Below are 19,826 nucleotides of genomic sequence, written 5' to 3' on the forward strand. Positions count from 1 at the left end.
CGGAGTTCGGAACAGTCTGCGCGTGCTTGTGATCTGCAGCTCAGTGAGCGCAGCGCGTGCCTCTGCATATAGCGACTTCACCTGTCCAGGTAATCTACCTGTGAGCCAATCAGGTGCAGGCTCAGGTGAGCGCGTATGGACACAGGAACCTGCAAATTAAAGTGTGTGTGTGTGTGTGTGTGTGTGTGTGTGTGTGTGTGTGTGTGTGTGTGTGTGTGTGTTGGGGGGGGGGGGGTCATTATTCCTCCTCGCGCAGATAGGTGGCGCGTGCTGCCGAGGCTCTCGCGCTGTTTGCGATGCGGACAGAAAATCGGTGACGGCGGGAGGAGCACGCGCACACCGGAGCAGCCCGACCCGCAGCCCGGACTCTCCGCTTCGACTCAGCGGGACTCTGTGGCCGGACTCTGGTACCGCTCTGCGGGAGGCTCTCCTGCCTCCCTGCCGCCTCCTCCCGGAACCGAGCAGCCTGCCGGTAGGTGGCCGTTCCTCCTCTCCTCCAATCAATGCGCTCTGCTCACCTGCCTGCTCTACCTGTCCGGACAGGTGAGCGCAGGCGGGCGCGCTCCCGCCACCAGGTATTATCCGGATGCAGGTGTTGAGCCTGCACTCCGGGGCCGGGAGCGGGTGGATGGAGGCAGGCTGGCCGGGGAGGATGAGGTCGTTCCCGGCGTGCCTGCGCTCCGCTCCCCGCTCTCGCTCCGGATGAGATGGGAAATGTTGACCTGCGCGCGCACGATTATACAACTGCAGGCCTGAATGTTGAGCTTATATAAGCGCGCTCTCGGCCTGATACTCTAATATCGATCATGTATCGATGAGTGATTGGTTTTAATTTTACACCTAAAATCAACAAGTTCACTGACAGGAGGAGGGACCGAGAGTGTATGTTTGACTTGTGTGTCAGTATCAGTGTTAGTCGGTGTGTGTGTGTGTGTGTGTGTGTGTGTGTGTGTGTGTGTGTGTCTCCTCCTCCTCTGTCACAGCGGCACACACTCCGCTCAGATCAGGCGGACGGGCACGCGGGGCGGAGGTGCGCAAACTCCCAGAAAGTAAGCGCAAAGTGTGCGCACGTTAGTGTGAGCGCGAGGTCCGCGAGGAGCTGCTGCTCCGGGATTTACTGTGTGTTGTGCCGCCGTCAGCAGGAGCAGCAGGAGTCGCGGACTCAGTGATCAATGAAGCCGGAGATCATGGCGGAGGGTCCCCGCTGCAAGAGGCGAAAACAGGCCAACCCCCGGAGGAAGAACGGTACGAATACACACACCGACTCACACACTGACTCACACATTGTCACGGCCCCGGACACGGCGCGTCCCGCCGGCCTCAAACTTTCTGACGGGACCGGGAGGCGCTGCTCCGGGCGGGGCGGAGGTCTGCGCTCTGCCGGGCACGAGGACCGTTACCCGCGCGCAGACCTGCGGGTCCGCGCTGAGCCGTGGAGTTCATTTCCATGTTTGTTTATTTTATGTGAAAACAAACAAACGGACAGGTGAGAGGGACCGGAAGTGAAAGAGAGTTTGGGCTGTTTGAGTTTTTGTGTCACACTTTGTGAATTTTGGTTGAAACATTTAAACTTTAATTTCCTCGAAACACGTTTGAGCCTCACAAACGCAAAATCCGGGAAAATCAAATCATTTGTTTTCATTAGATGAGATACAAGATAACTGTTTACTGTCTCTGCACGGTCATGCACAGTGTATGTGTGCGTATATATATATACATACATGTACAATAGTACAACGAAATATTTTGTCTCCTGTGTTTTCACGCTGCTGTGGTTTGTCCCCGTCTCTGGATGTGGCTCGTCTCCTCCTCTCGGGGCCCTGGGGGGTGGGTGGGTTGTTGTTGATGGACTGGAGGTCACGGTGACGGTGGGGGGGGGGGTGTAAGAGGATCTGAAGGGCCTCCTCCACCTCTGGCTGTCCCATCCAGCTGTGAGGCTGCAGCTGTTTGTCCCGCTGGTTTTTCTCGGAGTCTCCGTGGTTTCTTCTCCTCCTTCTGAGGAGAAGGAGGAGGTCACATGTCATAAAAGTGCGCATGGCTTTGTTTTTGGGACACGTTTAAATTTAAACGGAGCTGATGTGGTGAAGAAATCACAGGTTTGAGTCCAAGTCTGTCTGTGTGAGTTGAGGATTCCTGCACAGCCGAGCTGCCGGCAGCAACGACTCTGTGTGTGTGTGTGTGTGTGTGTGTGTGGGTGGGTGGGGGGGGGGGGACCCCCCCTGCAGCCGTGTCAGGCTGCCTGCTGCACCATTCATGCCACATGTCTCACAGCCGTGTCATTGTGCCGGCGGTGCAGGAGCCGCTTTAAAGCAGCATCTGTGACACAAACACAGAGCAGAGCCTGGACCTGAACTTGAACCAGGATCTGGAACAGGACCAGAAGGTGGACCTGGTGGTTTCAGCCTCATAGATGTGTGGACGTAGCAGTGTGCGGCTGATGGAGGTTTTTGTGGATTATGTGGCGAACGCTGAAGGCGAGCTCTGATAAACCTCGCCTCCACATGCGATCCAACATCAGCAGAGGTCATGCACACACTGCTGTGTTTGTGTGTGTCTGTGTGCATGTGTGTCTGCCGTCACAGCTGAGTGTTTCATGTTGGTAAGGTTTTTATTCAGAGACAGAGATGCTGTCAATTTACTGAAATGTGTCGGACACTGAACACGAAGCATGCTCGCCGCTCACGAGCACCGCTGCAGACGAGCTGTAAATACGCACAAACACACAACTGTTCAGGAAATACTCAGAAACACGCTGAGGCTCAGACTGTTGGTCCTCACTGCAGGCCCGAACACCTGTAACGTTTGCAGTCAGCTGATTCCAGCATTCAGGCGGATCCCAGATCAGCAGGTGACCCCTGACAGGTCAGTGTGTGTGTGTGCCCAGTGCATGTGCCTCACCACTTTGGGGGGATTTTACTGACAGCTCTTCATCGTTCGGTCGTCAAATATTTTCACTTCGTGTGTTTTACAGTTGTGTGTGTGTGTGTGTGTGTGTGTGTGTAAACTGGCTGATGTGTTGACCCCCCCCCCTTAGGACCTGCTGTGTGCCTGTCCATTGGTGACGGTCCAGGTTTACGTCCTGTAAAGCTCCCTGGTCCGTTGCCGTGCCATCACTCTCCTCCTCCTCCTCCTCCTCCTCCTCCCTGACCTCAATGTCTTTCATATCTGCCCCCTCCTCAGTAAGCGCCCCCCTGGGGGCAGAACAAAGAAAGCACTGCTCTCTTCATCCTTAATCAGCACTCAGAGGCTGCAGCGCCGTCGGGGACGCTCGCTACGCCGCCTCACATGAAAAGAAAGATGGAGGGCAGAGAAAAGCAGTGAGGTTAATAAAAGAAAGTAGGAAGGTGGATGAAGGTATGTGTACGGCCTGCATTAAGCCCCTCCCCCTACGATTTGCGCTCAGCTTCGTTTCCCTCGCCCCGACTCATCCTCTGAACTTTATGGCGACCCTTAAACATGCAGCTGTCTGCTGACGGGGTCGGGGGATGTTTATTAAATGTGTTCATGATGTCACAGCTTTGGTCCCGCCCATCACATTTGTTTCAGTCTTTCGTTTTTTGAATATTCACGGTGGGATGTCCTCCTTTTCTCACCTTTACTTTTCTGTGTGACACAAAATATATTTTATTTTAAATGAATCCTGTTTTTGTTTTTCTGGATTTAATTTTATTTTTCATGTTTTTCTTCTGGTTTTCGTTGAATTTTGATGTTCAACTCTCGTCAAAGAATAATTTCTACAAGAACGACTAACGAGGATTTAGAGAGCAGCTTTAATGTGTTTAAATGAACGTGTGTGCGTGTGCGTGCATGTGCAGGATTGCCCGCCTGCCTCGTCCCTCCGCTGTGCTGCAGCATCAGCAGCTCCCTCACAGGTCAGGAATCAAGTTTAAAATGCAGCATGTGATATGAATCCCTAATTTTTGAGCCCGTGCCCTCCCAGTACGCTTTTATTGTGAAAGACAGCAGATTATCCCCCCCCCCCTGCAGGAGCCAAACAGCAAACACCTCTGGTGGGACAGGGAGGAGGAGCCCGGTTGGCTCGCCGAAGAACGGGCCCTTTGTTCAAATTGTATTAACAACACGGAGTCTGCTTAATGCTGTCCCGCCAAAATAAAACATCCCAATCACAGTGACATCACTGTCACATGACCAACAGAAACAGTGACTTCAGACTGACGCGTTCATCGTGGATGAGTGTGATTAAAGTTCATTAAAAATAGAAAGCACCTGATTTCTGATTTCTTCAGACTTTTGTCGTTCTGTCAGGCGTGTGTGGTGTTTTTACTTTAACATTTTTATTCAGAAATCTTTCTTGTTGTTCGAGGCAGACGTGCGTTCTCCTGCATTTCTGTGGATCGTGTGTAAGTTGTAAAATAGGTCTTTACGAACAGTACTGTGGACGTGTCTCTGAGCTGAGATCGGCCTCTCGGGTTCCTCACACGTTCTGCCGGAGTACCGTCGGCCCGCTGTGGGCTGTACCTCCTGTCTGTGGTCGAATGAAATCCTGATGAGGTCAGCGCGTCAGTTTCTGAGATGAAGTTGCGCTGCAGCTTTTCTTGTTCTGAGGCTGATTTCTAGAAAAGGAAGAAGTGGGAGGTGAGACGTGTCGGCTCTGTGGAGGCCTGTTTGCTCTGGTGATGTCATCGCTCCTGAGCTCACAGTGGGACTTCAACAGGTGACTGTGATGCTCAGGTTGGTGTGCAGTGGAACAGTGCTGGTGCTTCTCTGCTGTTTGTCGTGTTTCAAGGTGACTGACGTGTGTGTGTGTCATGCGCACATTTTCTTCATGAGTGAGCGATGAGCCGTCCGGTGACGCTTTGTCGCCGTTAGCCTAAACACACGTTCACCGCCAAGGTCACGGCCGAGATCGCCGTGCAGATAACACACACACACACACACACACACACACACACACACACATAGCTGGACTGGCCGGTGGACCGATGATTTTTTTTTGTGTGTAAAAATAACTCAGTTTTTTGGTGGTGGCTATGGCGGAGCTACAACAGCAGGTGGATGAGGGGAGGGGAGGCAGGTGGAGCAGAGACCTGAGGCGGCCGCCAGTCCGAGTGTCAGGTGAACTGAACTTCAGGTAAGAATTTATGACCTGCAGTCTATCTGGGTCAGATATAAACCAAGTTTAGGTGGAGTTTATTTTCGTTGTGCTGACTTTTTCGTACTGAGTGCTAGCTAACATGACGGAGTTTCTATACAGCTGGTGCTATGATGTTACTGATAGTGATAGAGTTGCCAATCGTCCCGTAAAAAACAGAATCGTCTCGCATTCAGAGAAAATATTGCGCGTTTCGTACTGAGCTGAAAAGGAACACAGTTTGTCCCGGACTTCAGCTACAATGAAAAAGACAAAGCTGGATTTATTCTGCGTCTTTACGCTGTCAGCGGCCTCTTCTCCTCTCATTCTCTCCCCTCTCTCCCCTGTTGCCACTTCAATCATGAAACTGATCAATGATCAGCTGATCGGCTTTTCTCTCTTGTTTGTTTATCTCCCGCTTTGCGCCAGAAAGAGGAAACTAGTGGATGTCGCGTTCAACAGCAGAAGCGCGTTTAAGCTTGATCAGCTGTTGTTAGAATTTATTTAATATTACTTTCTAGTATCAGTTGATGTTTGCTGGAGCCACAGCTGTAAAGCTGCTGGTCATGATGGTTTGGATATGTGGTGAGAGGGAAACATGAAGATGAAACCAGGAGACGTCCTTACTGAATCATCAGAGCTGTGATGGAGAAACAGGTTTACCTTTTAGGTGACATGAATGAGTTGAAGGGAAGTTATGAACTGTTTCTGAGAGACAAATAACACCAGGATCCTTTTCTAAGCAGCTGACAGCTGGTAACTGTGCAGGGGCGGGTCTAGCAAAGCTTTGCCAGGGGGGCAGGTAGGGCATTAACAGGGAGAGGGGGGCACAAAGAAATACTTTTCTTTCTTATTCTCATTTAAAATGTTTCACTTTTATTAAATAATTATCTGAATCTTACAACCAAAGTTTTTATCTGATGTAAAATGTACAGAAATCACACATATACCAACAAGACTGTGCATCACTGTCACAATGGGCAGTGATGCACGCTGTGGGCTGGCCTGTAGTCAAAATGCCCGGGCCAATTTTTTGTCCCAGTCCAGCCCTGGACACAGACACACACAGACACACACACAGACTGTATAACAGGTGTGAGAATCATTAAAAGATTTAATTTTTTAATTTAATCTGTTTTAACATAATTAAAACACAAAAATCACCAAATTTTTGTTTTGGATGTTTTAACTTTAGTATTTTTTTATAATTCTGATCATTTGCTTTGTTTGTTATAACTTTTATTTTTAAAAAGAGAGTTTCATTTTTGTAATGGTTAAACTTGTATTTATTTTTGTTTGTACTTCATAATTTTACACTTTTTTAATATATTTATGACTTTAAAAATAATTTCATGATTTGTTGCTGTTTAAATTACATTTATACATTTTAAAACAAGGTGTTATGTGTTTTAGATTTTTAGTTAGATATTATTTTACGTTTCTTCTTATAAACTTTGTGTGTTTCTCAGTTTTTTTCTTTTTATTCTTCATTTATCTTGAATTTCACTTTTTTAATTTTTGAATGTTTACATTTGGTCGTCACATGATCAGAGCCATTCGCTCTGCTGCACTCACACTCTCATTGGCCCCTCCCTCACAGCAAAGGTTTGTGTGATTGGGTCCTGCGGCAAGGTCACACACACACACACACACACACACACACACACACACACACACACACACACACACACACACACACACACACACACACACAGGGGGAACAATCAATAACGGATGGCTGGATTAAGGTGTCAGGACATCTGTGTGTCCAGCCAGCGTACAGCTGAATAACTCTTGAACACACACACACACACACACACACACACACACACACACACACACACACACACACACACACACACACACCTACATATCCAGCTTTAGGCCCCGCCCAGTTCCTATTGCCTGCTGTTCATCACCACGGCCTGCTCACGGTTCTGATTTAAACCACTGAGGCAACCAGAGCTCATCAGCACATTAAGAGATGGTACTGGTATGGTACTGGTATGGTACTGGGCCAGGTGAATCCTGAGGCAGTTCAGACTGACTGAAGAGGCAGTGAGTTAAATTGTGGGCGGATGCTGATCTTCAGCTGAGTGGGCTGGAGGTCCTACAGAGCCTCAGGCAGAGAGTGTGAGAGACGAGCCCGGCAGCCGTTTGGAAATGAAATACTGAACTACGACTACCGAATGTTTGTGACTCCGATGGCCCGTCTCTGACCTCTAAACAGTTTTTAAAGGGGCCTGGAAGGAGCACAGAGTTTGCTCTCCTGCCCATCTCTCTGAGTTTGTGTCTCGCGAGGACTTGGCTCACTTTCACCTCCAGAGTTCAGGAGGATTTTCCGTCCACTTGGACAAACGTCCTCGGGCCACGTCCCGGTCACTGATCTGCCAAGCAAAGTAATGAGGCGCTGCTCGGTGCGAGCTCACTGTCTCGGGCCCGGTCCTGACGGATTGCCCTCAGAGTGTGAGATAATGGAGCTGACGCTCCTGTCAAAGCTGCTCAAAGAAGCTGGGCTGAGGGAAACTTCTCCACCTCTGCGGTGCTGTGAACACCCGAACGCAGCGAGCCACAAGAGGCGAGCCCGCTCAGTTAGAAGCACCGAGTGTGTAGGCAGGGACTGGGTGGGTGTACTGCAGGTTCATTACATACCCCGAGCCTTCAGCTTCATCGGAGTCATCAACCTGGAGCATCGGGCTGAAGGTCATCGTCCAAACACACACAGACTAATGAACGCAATGAAATGAATGAAGGAAATCTTTTACACTGTGTAAAAAATTTGAACAGGAAGTCCACCAAGAAACACAGAACATGAGTCTGAGTCCTTACAGTTCTCACCAGCATGTTAAATGATTGGCTGCATGAGTGGGCGTGGCAGTAAGAGTGGGCGTGGCCTCAGGGCTCATCTGACTCTATGTATGTGTGTAGTGCTGTGACAGCTGAAGGCTGATGAAACCTTCTTCTTCTTCTCTTTTGTGTCTGAGCGCCGTGCCGGCACAGTCTACGTTCGCCTCGCTGCTGGGAGGATTCATACAGCCACGGGTCAGTGCGACGCTGAAGATGAAACATCGTCGCTTACACGGGCTCTTTTCACGTTTCCACTGGAACAGTCATTTGATTAAAACGAGACCATGTGATCAGGGTGACATCAGACAACTTCCTATTTAAATAAAGATCGAGAACAGGACACATTCAGATCTTTTTGTAAAGTCTCGGTCTGCGTGTTCGCCGACACCACACCGCCTCCTCACACCGATCCCACAATGCCTTTCACTGATTTCTCTCCCGGCCTCGGTTCCCACGGTGACGGGCTGATCGGTCGTCCACCTTTGAGCCGAGAGGCTGTGAGAAGTCTCGTGCACGGCCTCTGTTTGCCGTGGGATTATCAGACTTTGGTGTGGGTGGGGGGCATAAAGGTAGCCATGGGGAGGACCTCATGTGGGCCAGGAATGCCGGTCAGGTCAGGGGAGGAGAGGCCGGGGCGGCGAGGGACACTCGGGGATGGGGCAGGTGCCTTTGTGAGTCTGTCAGCCATCAAAGGAGCAGGCGCAGCTGAAAAGGTTAGGGGGAGAATAATCCCCCTCCCAGCCTGACAGACGCTTCATTCTCCCTCAGCCCGCCACCTTTGTCCACGCCGCCTCATTACAGCTCAACACACATGTGTCAGAACGCATCGGGCGACGTACGGTGGCTCAGAGTCATTGGGACGACAAAGTCACAGCAGCAGGATACACATGCAAGCAGAAATAACCTGTCCTCATAGATCTTTTTATCATCGTCCACGGGAAGTAGATGTGTGTTAGTGATCAGAGTGTGGAACGGTCCTGTAACCACGCTGAGCCGCGGCGCCGTTACAGTCAGCTGTGACCACTCTGGCAGCACGGGAGAGCAACAGGAAGTCTGGCTGCTGAGGAGGAGGAGGGCGATGGGGCGGGGGGTGTACAGGTTGCGTCATGGGACCCGAGGTGTCCCTCTTCTGACCCTTTTGTGCAGCCTGTCAAACGTGGTTAACATGCAGCCATGCCCCCCCCTCCACATGTGTATATGTTGATCCTCGCACCACCATAAACAGCAGAAATCACAGGAAGCTTTCAGGCTGACACCAGATCAGCTCCCACTGTCTGCAGCCTGTTTCCAGCTGAACAGTGGAGCAGAAAGCAGGTTGTCAGTCACTAAGTGCATTCTGGGTAAAGGTTCAGGATCATTTTTCCTGAGCTCGACTCAACTTCATCAGCTCACACGCATCAAAACGAGCTGAACCATCCCCATCCTCTGACGGATCTCACATCTTGTATGGATGGATTTCCTGGTGAGGCGAGTGCAGCATCAGAAATAACAGCTCCTCTGAGGCTCAGCCGTGGACGAGTGAGAGGAAGCCGCGGGACAGGGTCTCATTGTGTAGGCGCCGAGCACAGGCGCAGCGGCTCGTCCTCGGCTGCTCGCCGCAGCCCTAATGTGGCAGATAAACCCCGGCTTTGATACGGCCTGCTCCAGTAAGCCCCTCAGCCTGCCAGCACCTGCCAGCGGGGAGGTATGCATTCATGCCCCTAACAGGATTATGCTGCTCTGTAATTGATTCGTTTGCAGTGAGGGGCGGAGACAACACTTTGCAGGGCAGCGTTTAGGTAACGGCGCCCCAGAATTCATCCGACTGCATGTGTCAATTTTATTACATCAGTCCAGATGAACTTGAAAGGCCGGCTTTGTGAGCGCCCACTGGCTGCATGCGCCCGGCTCGGTCAATAGAGGTCATTGATGTAAGCGTGCTCTTTCTTCTCTCGCCGCTCGCCGTGTTGTGTTTGCGATCGATCGCTGTGACACACATGAGGCGTGTTACAGTCTGGGTGGCTTCACACATGGATGGAGGTACAGCAGCAATGGTGTGACAGTATGACGGGCGTAACCGGGTCAGTCGATGAGGCACTGTGATTGCGCCCGCATCCGGTTGCACATGTAGGTTAAAGCCGCACGCTGTGATGGAGAGCGTGCTTGAGGACCACCGGTGACTCACTGAAGGCACCTCATCATCATCAGTGCTCTGAACATGGCTGATGTTCAGACGTGTGCAAGCTGGAGGAAACTGGCGCTGACACGATGAACCATTTCAGCCAGATCAGCGTGTTAGCCTAGTGCTGTGCGCCAGCATTCGCCATCAGACGGTGCGTCAACTAGTTCATGCTAACCCTGACGCTACAGAGGCGTTGGCACAGGAAGTGACATCAGACGTTTAGCCTGCTGCTAACAGCGTTGATGCTAACAGGTTGGCTGATGCGTGGCTCTGTGGGGACACCTGGACGCGAGCTGAACCTGCAGCTGGGAGCTGCCTGTGGTGTGAGTGTGCAGCTCTTAGTGGTTATATTGGGAGTCTGTCCAGTTGCCGGGTAAACCAGTTCACCTGAAACTAATGATCCCACCAGGCTGGCCTCCCCACACAACCCCACCCCTCCTTGCCTTCACCACTCTAATGAGCCTGGGAAAAGCCCCTCCCCCCATGGGGCCGAACTAGGTGACACAGTGGACACAGGCCGCCTCGGGGTATTGGGGGGGGGATCGCAGCAGCCTCTTTTGTCCTGGGCGTCTGGCACGCTGAATGTGAAGACGGTGATTTATGGCTGAGCGTAGACCAGCAGAGATGAGGCGCACACAAAGACTGCGTTAAGACCGCTTCCTGTCCCCGTTTCTCTGACAGTCCTCTTTGGAATCTGGGTTAAATGCAAATTGATCTGAGCGATGGCAGACAATAATCGCCGTCGGACTCATGTATTCGTGCAACGGACCAGAAGAGAATTTAGTGAAGTCCCAGCTCGAGTCATCGACCGTAGCCAAAGAAAGGCCGGCGGGTCGATGGCGATGGGCGGCAAGATTCTCAGAGCAGGCCGTGAGCTTTCTGCGGCCGCTGCAGCGAGAGGAGGAGGACCTGGATGCTTCATGGTGGAGCTGTTTGAGCTTCACGCAGGATCACAGATGCCTCGAGTCGACTCGCAGCCTTCACTCTGCTGTCTGACTGCACAGACCGCCATCAGCCCGCCATGAGCTGTAAGCCGGGCTGTACCAAATCTGTCATGATTCATGTGTGACTCCTGTCGGTGACGGCGTTTACTGAGCGAGCTCAGTTGGAGCATGGCTGAGTTTTGGCATGTTAAAGGTGAACCTGACCTGAGTCAGCCTGGGTCACCGCCTGCTGTGGGCCACATCTGGGCCACGCACTCACATCTGTGTTTAAAGCCTATGTTCTCCTCTCACCTGTGCAGACCGGGTTTGATGAGCAGGTTAAAGATGCTCCTGAACTCAGTGCTCACGGGAACTTCTCCCTCCACCATCCATGAATAACTAACATGTGGTCTTTAAACTCGATGGCGGTCTGCTCCCTGACTTCCTCAGGCTGACCCTCTAAGCCCGAGCAGGAAGTGCTGAAGTTCTGTGTACTGCTGCTGGCCAGACCTGAAGTCTGTCATGAGCCTCAGCAGAAACTCTCTGTGAGTATTTGCAGTAGCTGAGTGCTCTGAGTATTCACTGGGATGGGTTGTGGCTATTTTCTGGTATGGCTGTGTGTGTTTGCAGTGTTTCTCTCTGCTCACACTCTAATTCTGCTTCTTCTTCTTCTGCTTCTGTTTTTCCGGTGCGGCGCGGCACTCGGACGTGTGAAAGCAGGTAAAAACGAGTGCAGATAAACAGTCACACGGCCGGCTTCCTCTTTCTCGTGTCGACACTCGGCTCGCCGGCCCTCACTTCCCTCTGCTGCGATGTGCTGACACACCGCTTCTCTGGGCTTTGGCGACCTCGTCACCGCACTGTTGCTTCTTCTTCTATTTCTGAGAACACACACACCTCCCGTTATGCCCTCACACTCTTCTTCTGTTTCCTTTTCTTCTTTTACACTTCCCAATTCTGCTCCGCTCACCTCCGCACCGAGGCTGAAGGTTTGAACCTTCAGCGCTGTGTGGGTCGTGTCTTAGCGTGAACTCACTGAGCGCGCTCTGAGTCAGCTGATGAAACCTCGTGTTTGTCCAGCTCCTTTAAGTTTGAAGTTTCTGCTCAGCTGTCCCGTTCACAGACCGGAGCCTCAGTCTGGTTCCTGCTCTTGTTCTCGATCTGGTTCCTGGGTGGTGTTGGCAGTGTTCAGCCCTCAGTGTGTTCGGACAGTTTTCAGACAATCGTGTTCCTGCGGATCTGCATGGACAGCATGTGTTTGTCTCTTTCCTGTTTTGCTCGGACACTGAGGTTGTGACCTCAGGACCGCTTGGCAGCCATAGGCCGCCTCACGTCCCTGGAGTCGGGGACATTTGGGCGTTTGAAGCCCAGGAACATCTGACGTGGTGGCTCGACTGAACTTGCGCATGCACTCATTCAGTCTGTGGGACTTTATGTCAGTGAGTAAAGAAGAAATATGTTCCTGTGAGCGAGTGAGGATGCCACACGTTTGAGTTTCACACTGTGAGCATTTATTCATGTGTGCACTCATCAGTAAAACTCAGAGGCTTCACAGGCTTCTGCACTCAGCTCCAGCAGGAATACAGGAGGACGACTCCGTAACATCAGAACCATCCGAATCATTAGAAGCATCCGTATCTTTAGAGCCAATAGAACCATCAGAATAAACAGAACCACCAGAAACGTCAAACCTGCTGCCTCTGACTCTTTGCTGCAGATGTTGTTTTAAAGTTCCTAGACTCAAAGAATAAAAATGGTGACAAACTATGAAGCTGTCACCTGTCAGAGTGACTCTGATGGAGCGGAGTATTAGAATGCTTGAATATGACACTAAATGTTTTCATCCATATTTAACTATGAGGGTAAGGTGAGACTGAGACGGAACAGGACAGGGAGGTGTGCAGTGAAGGTCGAGCTCCCTGCTGTGAGTCACCTGGAGAGAACAGAGAAGCCTGTGGACTCTGGGCGTACCTGGGCAGGCCGAGAGCGGAGCCCTGCGGGACACCACCTCAGACTTCACATGCTCAGATGGAGGCGCTCGCTCTGACTTTCTGTAAATGTGCTCAGAGCAGGAGAAGAGCTGGAAATAGATCAGTAGTGTTGAAGCTGGGGTTTCGGTGACACACAGGGATTCCCCCGCTATCAGAGGGCTGCGGTGGTTTCTGGGCACAGGAAGGAAATTTTCAGTTATTTTAGGTTTTGCTGACATTTGTTAGAGTTTCCGTTCTCAGAGTGATGCCAGGGACGCACACAGGAACTGGGTTACCTGTGTGATGCCAACTCACCTGTCACCTGTCTCACCTGCTTCCTCTCTGTGGTTCAGAACTCAGCATCTGCTGTGTCCCTGCTTCTGATTGGTGGGTGTCCTGTGAGTTTGTGATTAGTGAGCGGAGCTCCTTCTCTCACAGCCTCTTCAGCTCGTTGACAAAGACAAACTCTTCTTCATCCTCCTCTTGTTAACGTGGCGCTCTGTCACACGCTCCTCCTCTCATTAGTGTGCTGTTGTCTCACACATGACATATCAGAGATGAAGTCGCTTTGGTTAAACGCTTTAACTCGTTGACAGGATAAAGGACTTTTATTTTGAAGAGCAGTGAGAGCGTGACTGGGGAGGGATAGAATGATGAAGGCTGATGAAGGCTTTTCAGCCTCAAACTGAGGACTTGAGGCAGGTCTGAGCTGTTGTGAGCCTGCCCACGTGATGCTGGGCGGATGGAAGGATCGGGTGTTCCTAATAAACTGGTCTCTCTCCCCTGGTTGATCTGAAAGGGATTGTCCATTAGAGTTCAAAGGTCACTTCCAAACTGCGTCAGAAGCTGAAATAATCAGGTCTTAGCTTTGCATGCAGTGTGTTTCACACTTGCTTCTCGCTGTGACTTCCTGGTGCGCTGTGGGGAGCGTCTCAGAGGGAGGAGCCATGACTCTGACACACAGGCGTCTCCTCACACCACGGACCTCATTCAGCGAGCGGGCTGGGCCTCAGAACCACCAGAGCTCTTAGAACCAGCGGACCGGTTTCAAAGGGTCAGAGGAGGAAAGTGGATGAGCTGCTCACACAGAGCAGCCACATTCTTGCTTCCTGCAGGGAGGGGCTGGTGTGTGTGTATGTGTTACTGTGTGTGTGTGTTACTGTGTGTGTGTGTGTGTGTGTGTGTGTGTGTGTGTGTGTGTGTGTGTGTTACTCTGTGTGTGTGTGTGTGTGTGTGTGTGTGTGTGTGTTACTGTGTGTGTGTGTGTGTGTGTGTGTGTGTGTGTGTGTGTGTGTGTGTGTGTTACTGTGTGTGTGTGTGTGTGTGTGTGTGTGTCACTGTGTGTGTGTGTGTCACTGTGTGTGTGTGTGTGTGTGTGTGTGTCACTGTGTGTGTGTGTGTGTGTGTGTGTCACTGTGTGTGTGTGTGTGTGTGTATGTTACTGTGTGTCACTGTGTGTGTGTCACTGTGTGTGTGTGTGTGTGTGTGTGTGTGTGTTACTGTGTGTGTGTGTGTGTGTGTGTGTGTGTGTGTCACTGTGTGTTACTGTGTGTGTGTGTGTGTGTGTGTGTGTGTCACTGTGTGTCACTGTGTGTGTGTGTGTGTGTGTGTGTGTCACTGTGTGTCACTGTGTGTGTGTGTGTGTGTGTGTCACTGTGTGTGTGTGTGTGTGTGTGTGTGTGTGTGTGTGTCACTGTGTGTCTGTGTGGACTGAAATAGTAGCTTGTCTCTCCATCTGTCTCTATTCATTCCTGACTCATGCTGCATCGTACTGGCTTTAGACCACACCTAACACACACACACACACACACACACACACACACACACACACACACACACACACACACACACACACACACACACACACACACACCTGTAGGTGGCTCTGACAGAGAGTTAAGTGACGTTTTCTCCCCCCACACTGGAATCAGCTGATCAGCAGATGAACCTTTGAGAGGCGGTGATGTCATCACTGTACAGTGACGTGTTACTGTTACCAGGTTACAGGAGTTCTAGTTTTCAACACCTGAGCATCAGGTGGTTAGTTGTGACCTCACACTGATCAGCTGATGCTCTTGTGGGCATGATATACACCACAGCGCTGTCAGCAGGTGTCGGGACAGCTGTTGCTTTGTTGCGTTCTGCAGTTACGTCAGTGCCAAGGATGTGACGGTATCAGAGGAGGCGGTCCTTGTGAACACCGGTGTGGCCTCAGATTCCAAATACGGCTCCACGAGAACCTCAAAGTCTGGATGGTTTGAGTTATGACAGATGTGTCCACAGGACAGCTGTCCACTGTGGGGACGTCTGGGGTCAGGTTCTGCTGGGTCATGTGAAGACTTTAAGAAAGAGGTGAATAAAAGGATTAATGATGAAGACAATGAACTCATTAACCCAAAAGGTTTTCAGCTGCTGCTCGTACATCTCCTCTCAACTCTAAGCCGAACTTTGAAATTGTGGTTTCAAGGCCCCGGTTCTGCGGGTTCTGCCTCGCTGCTCTGAGCGGGTGTTGCTCTCTCTGAGACCTCGGAGCAGAGAGCATTATGGGCCGTGGTATTGTTTGAGGTCTTCCCCGCCTCCCCGTTATTCACAGAAGACGGAAGTAGTTGTTTTTCAGCTGCGATCAGGTAATGAAGCAGACTTGTTGTGCAATCAGAGTTTTCAGGAAGTTGAGGCAATGCTCATCCTCGCCGCTCATCATGTGATCTGTGTGTGCAGGTTTGAGACGCACTGGGTTATTGTCTCTCGGGTCAGTGTCTAACCTGAGCTGGACCTGAACCCTGATCTGAGAACCAGTTAAAACTGGTCCATTACCATCAGAGAGTCACAGAGGAAGCTGCTGCTGCTGCGCTCGAACACCTGCTCAGGTGGTCTTACATGACTGAACGGTCTGTTGGTGTGAGGTGTGTCTGTGACGCTGCCAAACACAGAAAAGTCTCAGTTTGTGAGCCCGGTGACTCCTTGATGAGTGTGTGCATCCTGATGAGGGCGGGGTCTTTCATTTCCTCTCTGATACAGAGAAATGGAGGAAAACGTCGTCACGCCGTCAGGTGATAACCGCAGAGGCAGAACGGTTCTCAGACATTTCTTCCACCAAGCGTCACGGTTCTTTCTCTTCAGGGAAATGTCACTTTCACTTTCCTCATTTTCTAACGTTTCTATCGGGCAGCGAACGCCTCGTCGCCTGTTGGAAATCAGCTGATAATTGATCTTTCTCTCATTTCCCACGACCACTTCCAGTAAAACACGCCGTCCACTTTGCAGCCGCTCGACCGCACGCTCGCCGTTAACGTCAGGAGGACGAATAAAAGACGAGGAAGAGTAAAGTGCGGCGAGGACTTAAAGGCTCTGAGTGCCGCCCGGCGACTCGCTCAGCCATTTGTGGTTTTTAAGCAGACAGACGAGGGAGGCACCTGCTGCTTCATCACCACCACCATCATCATCTACATACACAAATATGGAGATGAAGTGAGCGTCTGTAGTTTGTTCGTGTTGTCTGAGGTGTGATGGTCATTTGCTGAGGATCAGCGGGTGCTGGGTTCGGTTGGAGTTCGGTTGGAGTCGAGTGTGTGACGGGAGCTCAGTTTGAGCGGCCACCTTTTTCCTTGTAAAATGAGGGCGTTTTTTTTTTTTTTTCCTTTGAGCCGCAGCAGGAAGTGGAGACTCCTGAGAGGTCTAATGGAGACCACAGCGCTGTAACACCGGGCTCATTGTCCCGCCCCCACCCAGATCCCACTCAGGTCAGCAGCATCACAGCGACTCGACTCTCTGCGGGCACGCCGGCGTGCAGGCTCAGGAGTACACAGGAAGTCAAATCACTTCTTGTGTAGTGATGTCACATTTTATTTAAGTATGTGGACAGTACGCTCCACCCACACTCCCTGCTGGTTGTAACTGGGACCAGTAAGTGTGGAGCACCTGATGATGACACCACTGGATGCTCAGGTGTCAGTCACCGTCAGTCCTGTGATTGGTCAGTGATTCACAGCGAGGAGCGTGCGATGCATCAGAAGTCATTTCTTTGATTTGTGTGCCCCGCAAACGCTCGGCCACTTGAGTGGAAAGTTCGACCCCGAGGACAGAATGCCTGTCAGTTCCCGTCACCTCACTGGCTGCTCCTTGCTGCCATCGATGGCGTGCAGTGAGAGCAATTGTATGGGGGTCGCAGGTCACGTGGTGGATGAGCACATCTGTGTGTCCAAAGGTGCGACCGCAAGCGCTGACCTGCTCTAATGACACTTCAGTTCCTGTCGGTCCTTCACCTCTGAAGGCAACAATGGCGGCAGCTACTTAGTGTTAATGTTACTCTTATTACTCTTTCTGGGTTGAAAAATCAAACTTTTAACATATTTTCAGGCGAGAAGTTAGCTGTGTAAACTCTAAATATCTGCTCGTTTATCAAGACATCGCATATTTGCAAAAGTGTGCCGACATTTTCGGAGACGTCTGTTACCCACCCGCTCGATAGCTAGCCGGTGGTCACTCAGTGGTCTCTCGACCCGGCGAGAGCAGCGGACTCCCGCTGTCTTTCGCTACTCAGGTTAAACATGATATATAAGTCATTAAAAAATGTAATTGTTTGGCTTTTTTTTTGGTGTTTTATTTGTTCCAGAGTAAATCGGTTTGACTGAGATCAAAGTTACTAGATTAGATTAGATTAAATAAAACTTTATTAATCCGTCGGCTGGGTTCCTCCGGGATTTTCACACAGCTGATTAAACAGAAGTGTGAGACAGTCGAGAATTTATGCTAGTGTCCTGTTATATTTTAGATAGCAAGGAGCAGACGGCCGAGTTTATTAAACTCCACCGAGACAGTGGTGACACAAATCTGAAGGCTAGACCGTCCCATTTCACAGCCTCGCACTTCTGGCCTTCTCGGTCTTCGAAGGAACCGGCCCACGCAGACCGCGAAGGCCGGGTCCTCCCAAGGATGCGGCCTACGTTTTGGGGGAGAGCTAATGTGTTCAGCTTGTCAAATTTACTTAAATCTTCGATCACCAGCAGTGTGACAGTGAAGTGCTGTACTGTATGTTTATAAGTTTGCTCCCCAACAAACACACCAATGTCGACGAAACGTCGTCACCTCCAGGTGATTTTGGTTTCATTCTATAATACTGGACTTATTTTTCCACGAAGGTTTGAACTTTGAGAGTTTTTAAACAGGAGAGAAAAGTTTAATAATTGTAAAAAATAAAGCTGGCTACTTCATAGATTTCACCGATCGCTGGTTATATTTAGAACGTAACTCCCGTGATAAACGAGGGACCAGTGTAGTTCAGGGAGGACTCTGTCCCAGAAGTCATGTCTGAAAAAAGTAGTTCTTAATTATAAGTTAGATTTAACAAGTATGTAAGATTGAGTTTAGAGGTTCATTCAGTAATTAAATTTATTACAGATGATGAGGGTAAAATATATTTTATAACCAAGCAGGTAACAAAGAAAGAACACATGTAAATAATGTCATTATTGTAGGAGAACGTTCTGGAAAAGGTCAAATGACCTTTGGATTAAGAAGATTTAAAGACGGCGTTTAAACTGACCTCACAGCTACAACAATCACAAACACGTGTCCACGTCTGCCTGCAGCCGCTCTGCTCGTCAGGCCTGAAACCGTCTCATTGGCTGCTCTTCTTTTGCTTCACTCTTTATTTGCTCTGATTGGTTCTCCACACTCTGGATAATTATTCATCACTGTCGTGTACAGTTTACTATGTATGCCATTAAAAATGGACTGGAATCATTACTTCAGAACAAACGTGAGACAGTTTATAAATGCGATTTCTTTGTTGTTAGCTTTGTGTTTACTCTTTAACACAGTCGGTGTGTGGGCATGCAGTTCTGACAGCTACACTCATGTATAGAGGATCAGGTTACTTCATGATTTCCCATATGGAAAAGATTTATATAAACCTTATAAAGTTTGTATCTGTCTTGTGTGAAACTTGTATGAAAAGCATACAAGAGTGAAAACAGATATAAGACCCCTTGAAAAATTATATAAATGAAACTTGTATGTTTTGGATACTTACTAAAACAATATATGAAAGTAATGAGAAAGTGGCCACTTTCATGAGTAAATCATATAAGCTTTTACTATTTCTTTTCCATATGGGTTAGCTATAGTTTACAGCTGCTTGGCGCTTTCTTCTAAGTGAATTAGTTGACTTACTATAAGATAGCATAAAGTACGGTAAGATAAGCTCGGTTTTAGCTGGTTACTCGTGCTAGCTAGTACTTAAAAGTTAACCATTATATGTTAGCTCTGCTACGTGCTAACATTTAACAATTAGCTAAAGGTTAACCGTTACATGTTAGCACCTTGCTACGTGCTAGCTGCTCTGGATTTGGTTTTACTGTTAGCAGTCAGGAGCAAACAGAAGCCTGTGAAATGGTGACTCTGGGTGAACTGTGAATGTGCTGACAGCAGCAGTTTCTTCTTCTGCTCCTCCGTGCCCAGCGGTTGTGTCCGGCGGCAGGTTGTGGTTTGCTCTCTTTGTCCACAAAGGTCTTGTGAGTCAAAGTTAAAGTGACTCCATCAGCAGTTTCACTACCTCAAACTGTTCCAGGAACGAACCTAAAATACCTCCGAAGTCCAGTCAGTCCGCAGTGAAGCAATACCTGGAACAGATGTCGCAGATGTGAGTCATGTGGTCGATCAGCTCGTGAAATGGCGGCCCGTGTTGTTACAGTAACGGACTCGTGTCTCAGTACACCTGCTGACTTTACAGCCTTTGATTCATGTGATTGATCCCTTACCTTCTGTTGTTTATGGGTTTATTAAAGTGCCATTTTTTACTGTTTCACTTACACTGAGCTGACGGTCAGACTCAG

At 49.8% G+C, this 19,826-nt stretch overlaps 1 protein-coding gene across 4 annotated transcripts in view; it reads left to right on the forward strand.

The window, feature by feature from the left end:
* Window positions 1-294: 294 nt before the first annotated feature.
* The window catches only part of zeb2a (zinc finger E-box binding homeobox 2a), a 41,697-nt gene continuing 22,165 nt past the window's right edge, over window positions 295-19,826 (forward strand). For 2 of the 4 annotated variants that reach the window (XM_080903378.1, XM_080903381.1), the window contains exon 1: window positions 990-1,245. In XM_080903378.1, coding sequence (XP_080759504.1) covers window positions 1,173-1,245 — 73 coding nt within the window. In that variant the 5' untranslated portion in view covers window positions 990-1,172. Of the gene's footprint in view, window positions 473-989; window positions 1,246-19,826 lie in introns of those variants that run through there. The other 2 variants (XM_080903379.1, XM_080903380.1) reach the window with 2 other exon arrangements.

The sequence above is a fragment of the Rhamphochromis sp. 'chilingali' genome, assembly GCF_963969265.1.
Source record: "Rhamphochromis sp. 'chilingali' genome assembly, chromosome: 14".
NCBI lineage: Eukaryota > Metazoa > Chordata > Actinopteri > Cichliformes > Cichlidae > Rhamphochromis > Rhamphochromis sp. 'chilingali'.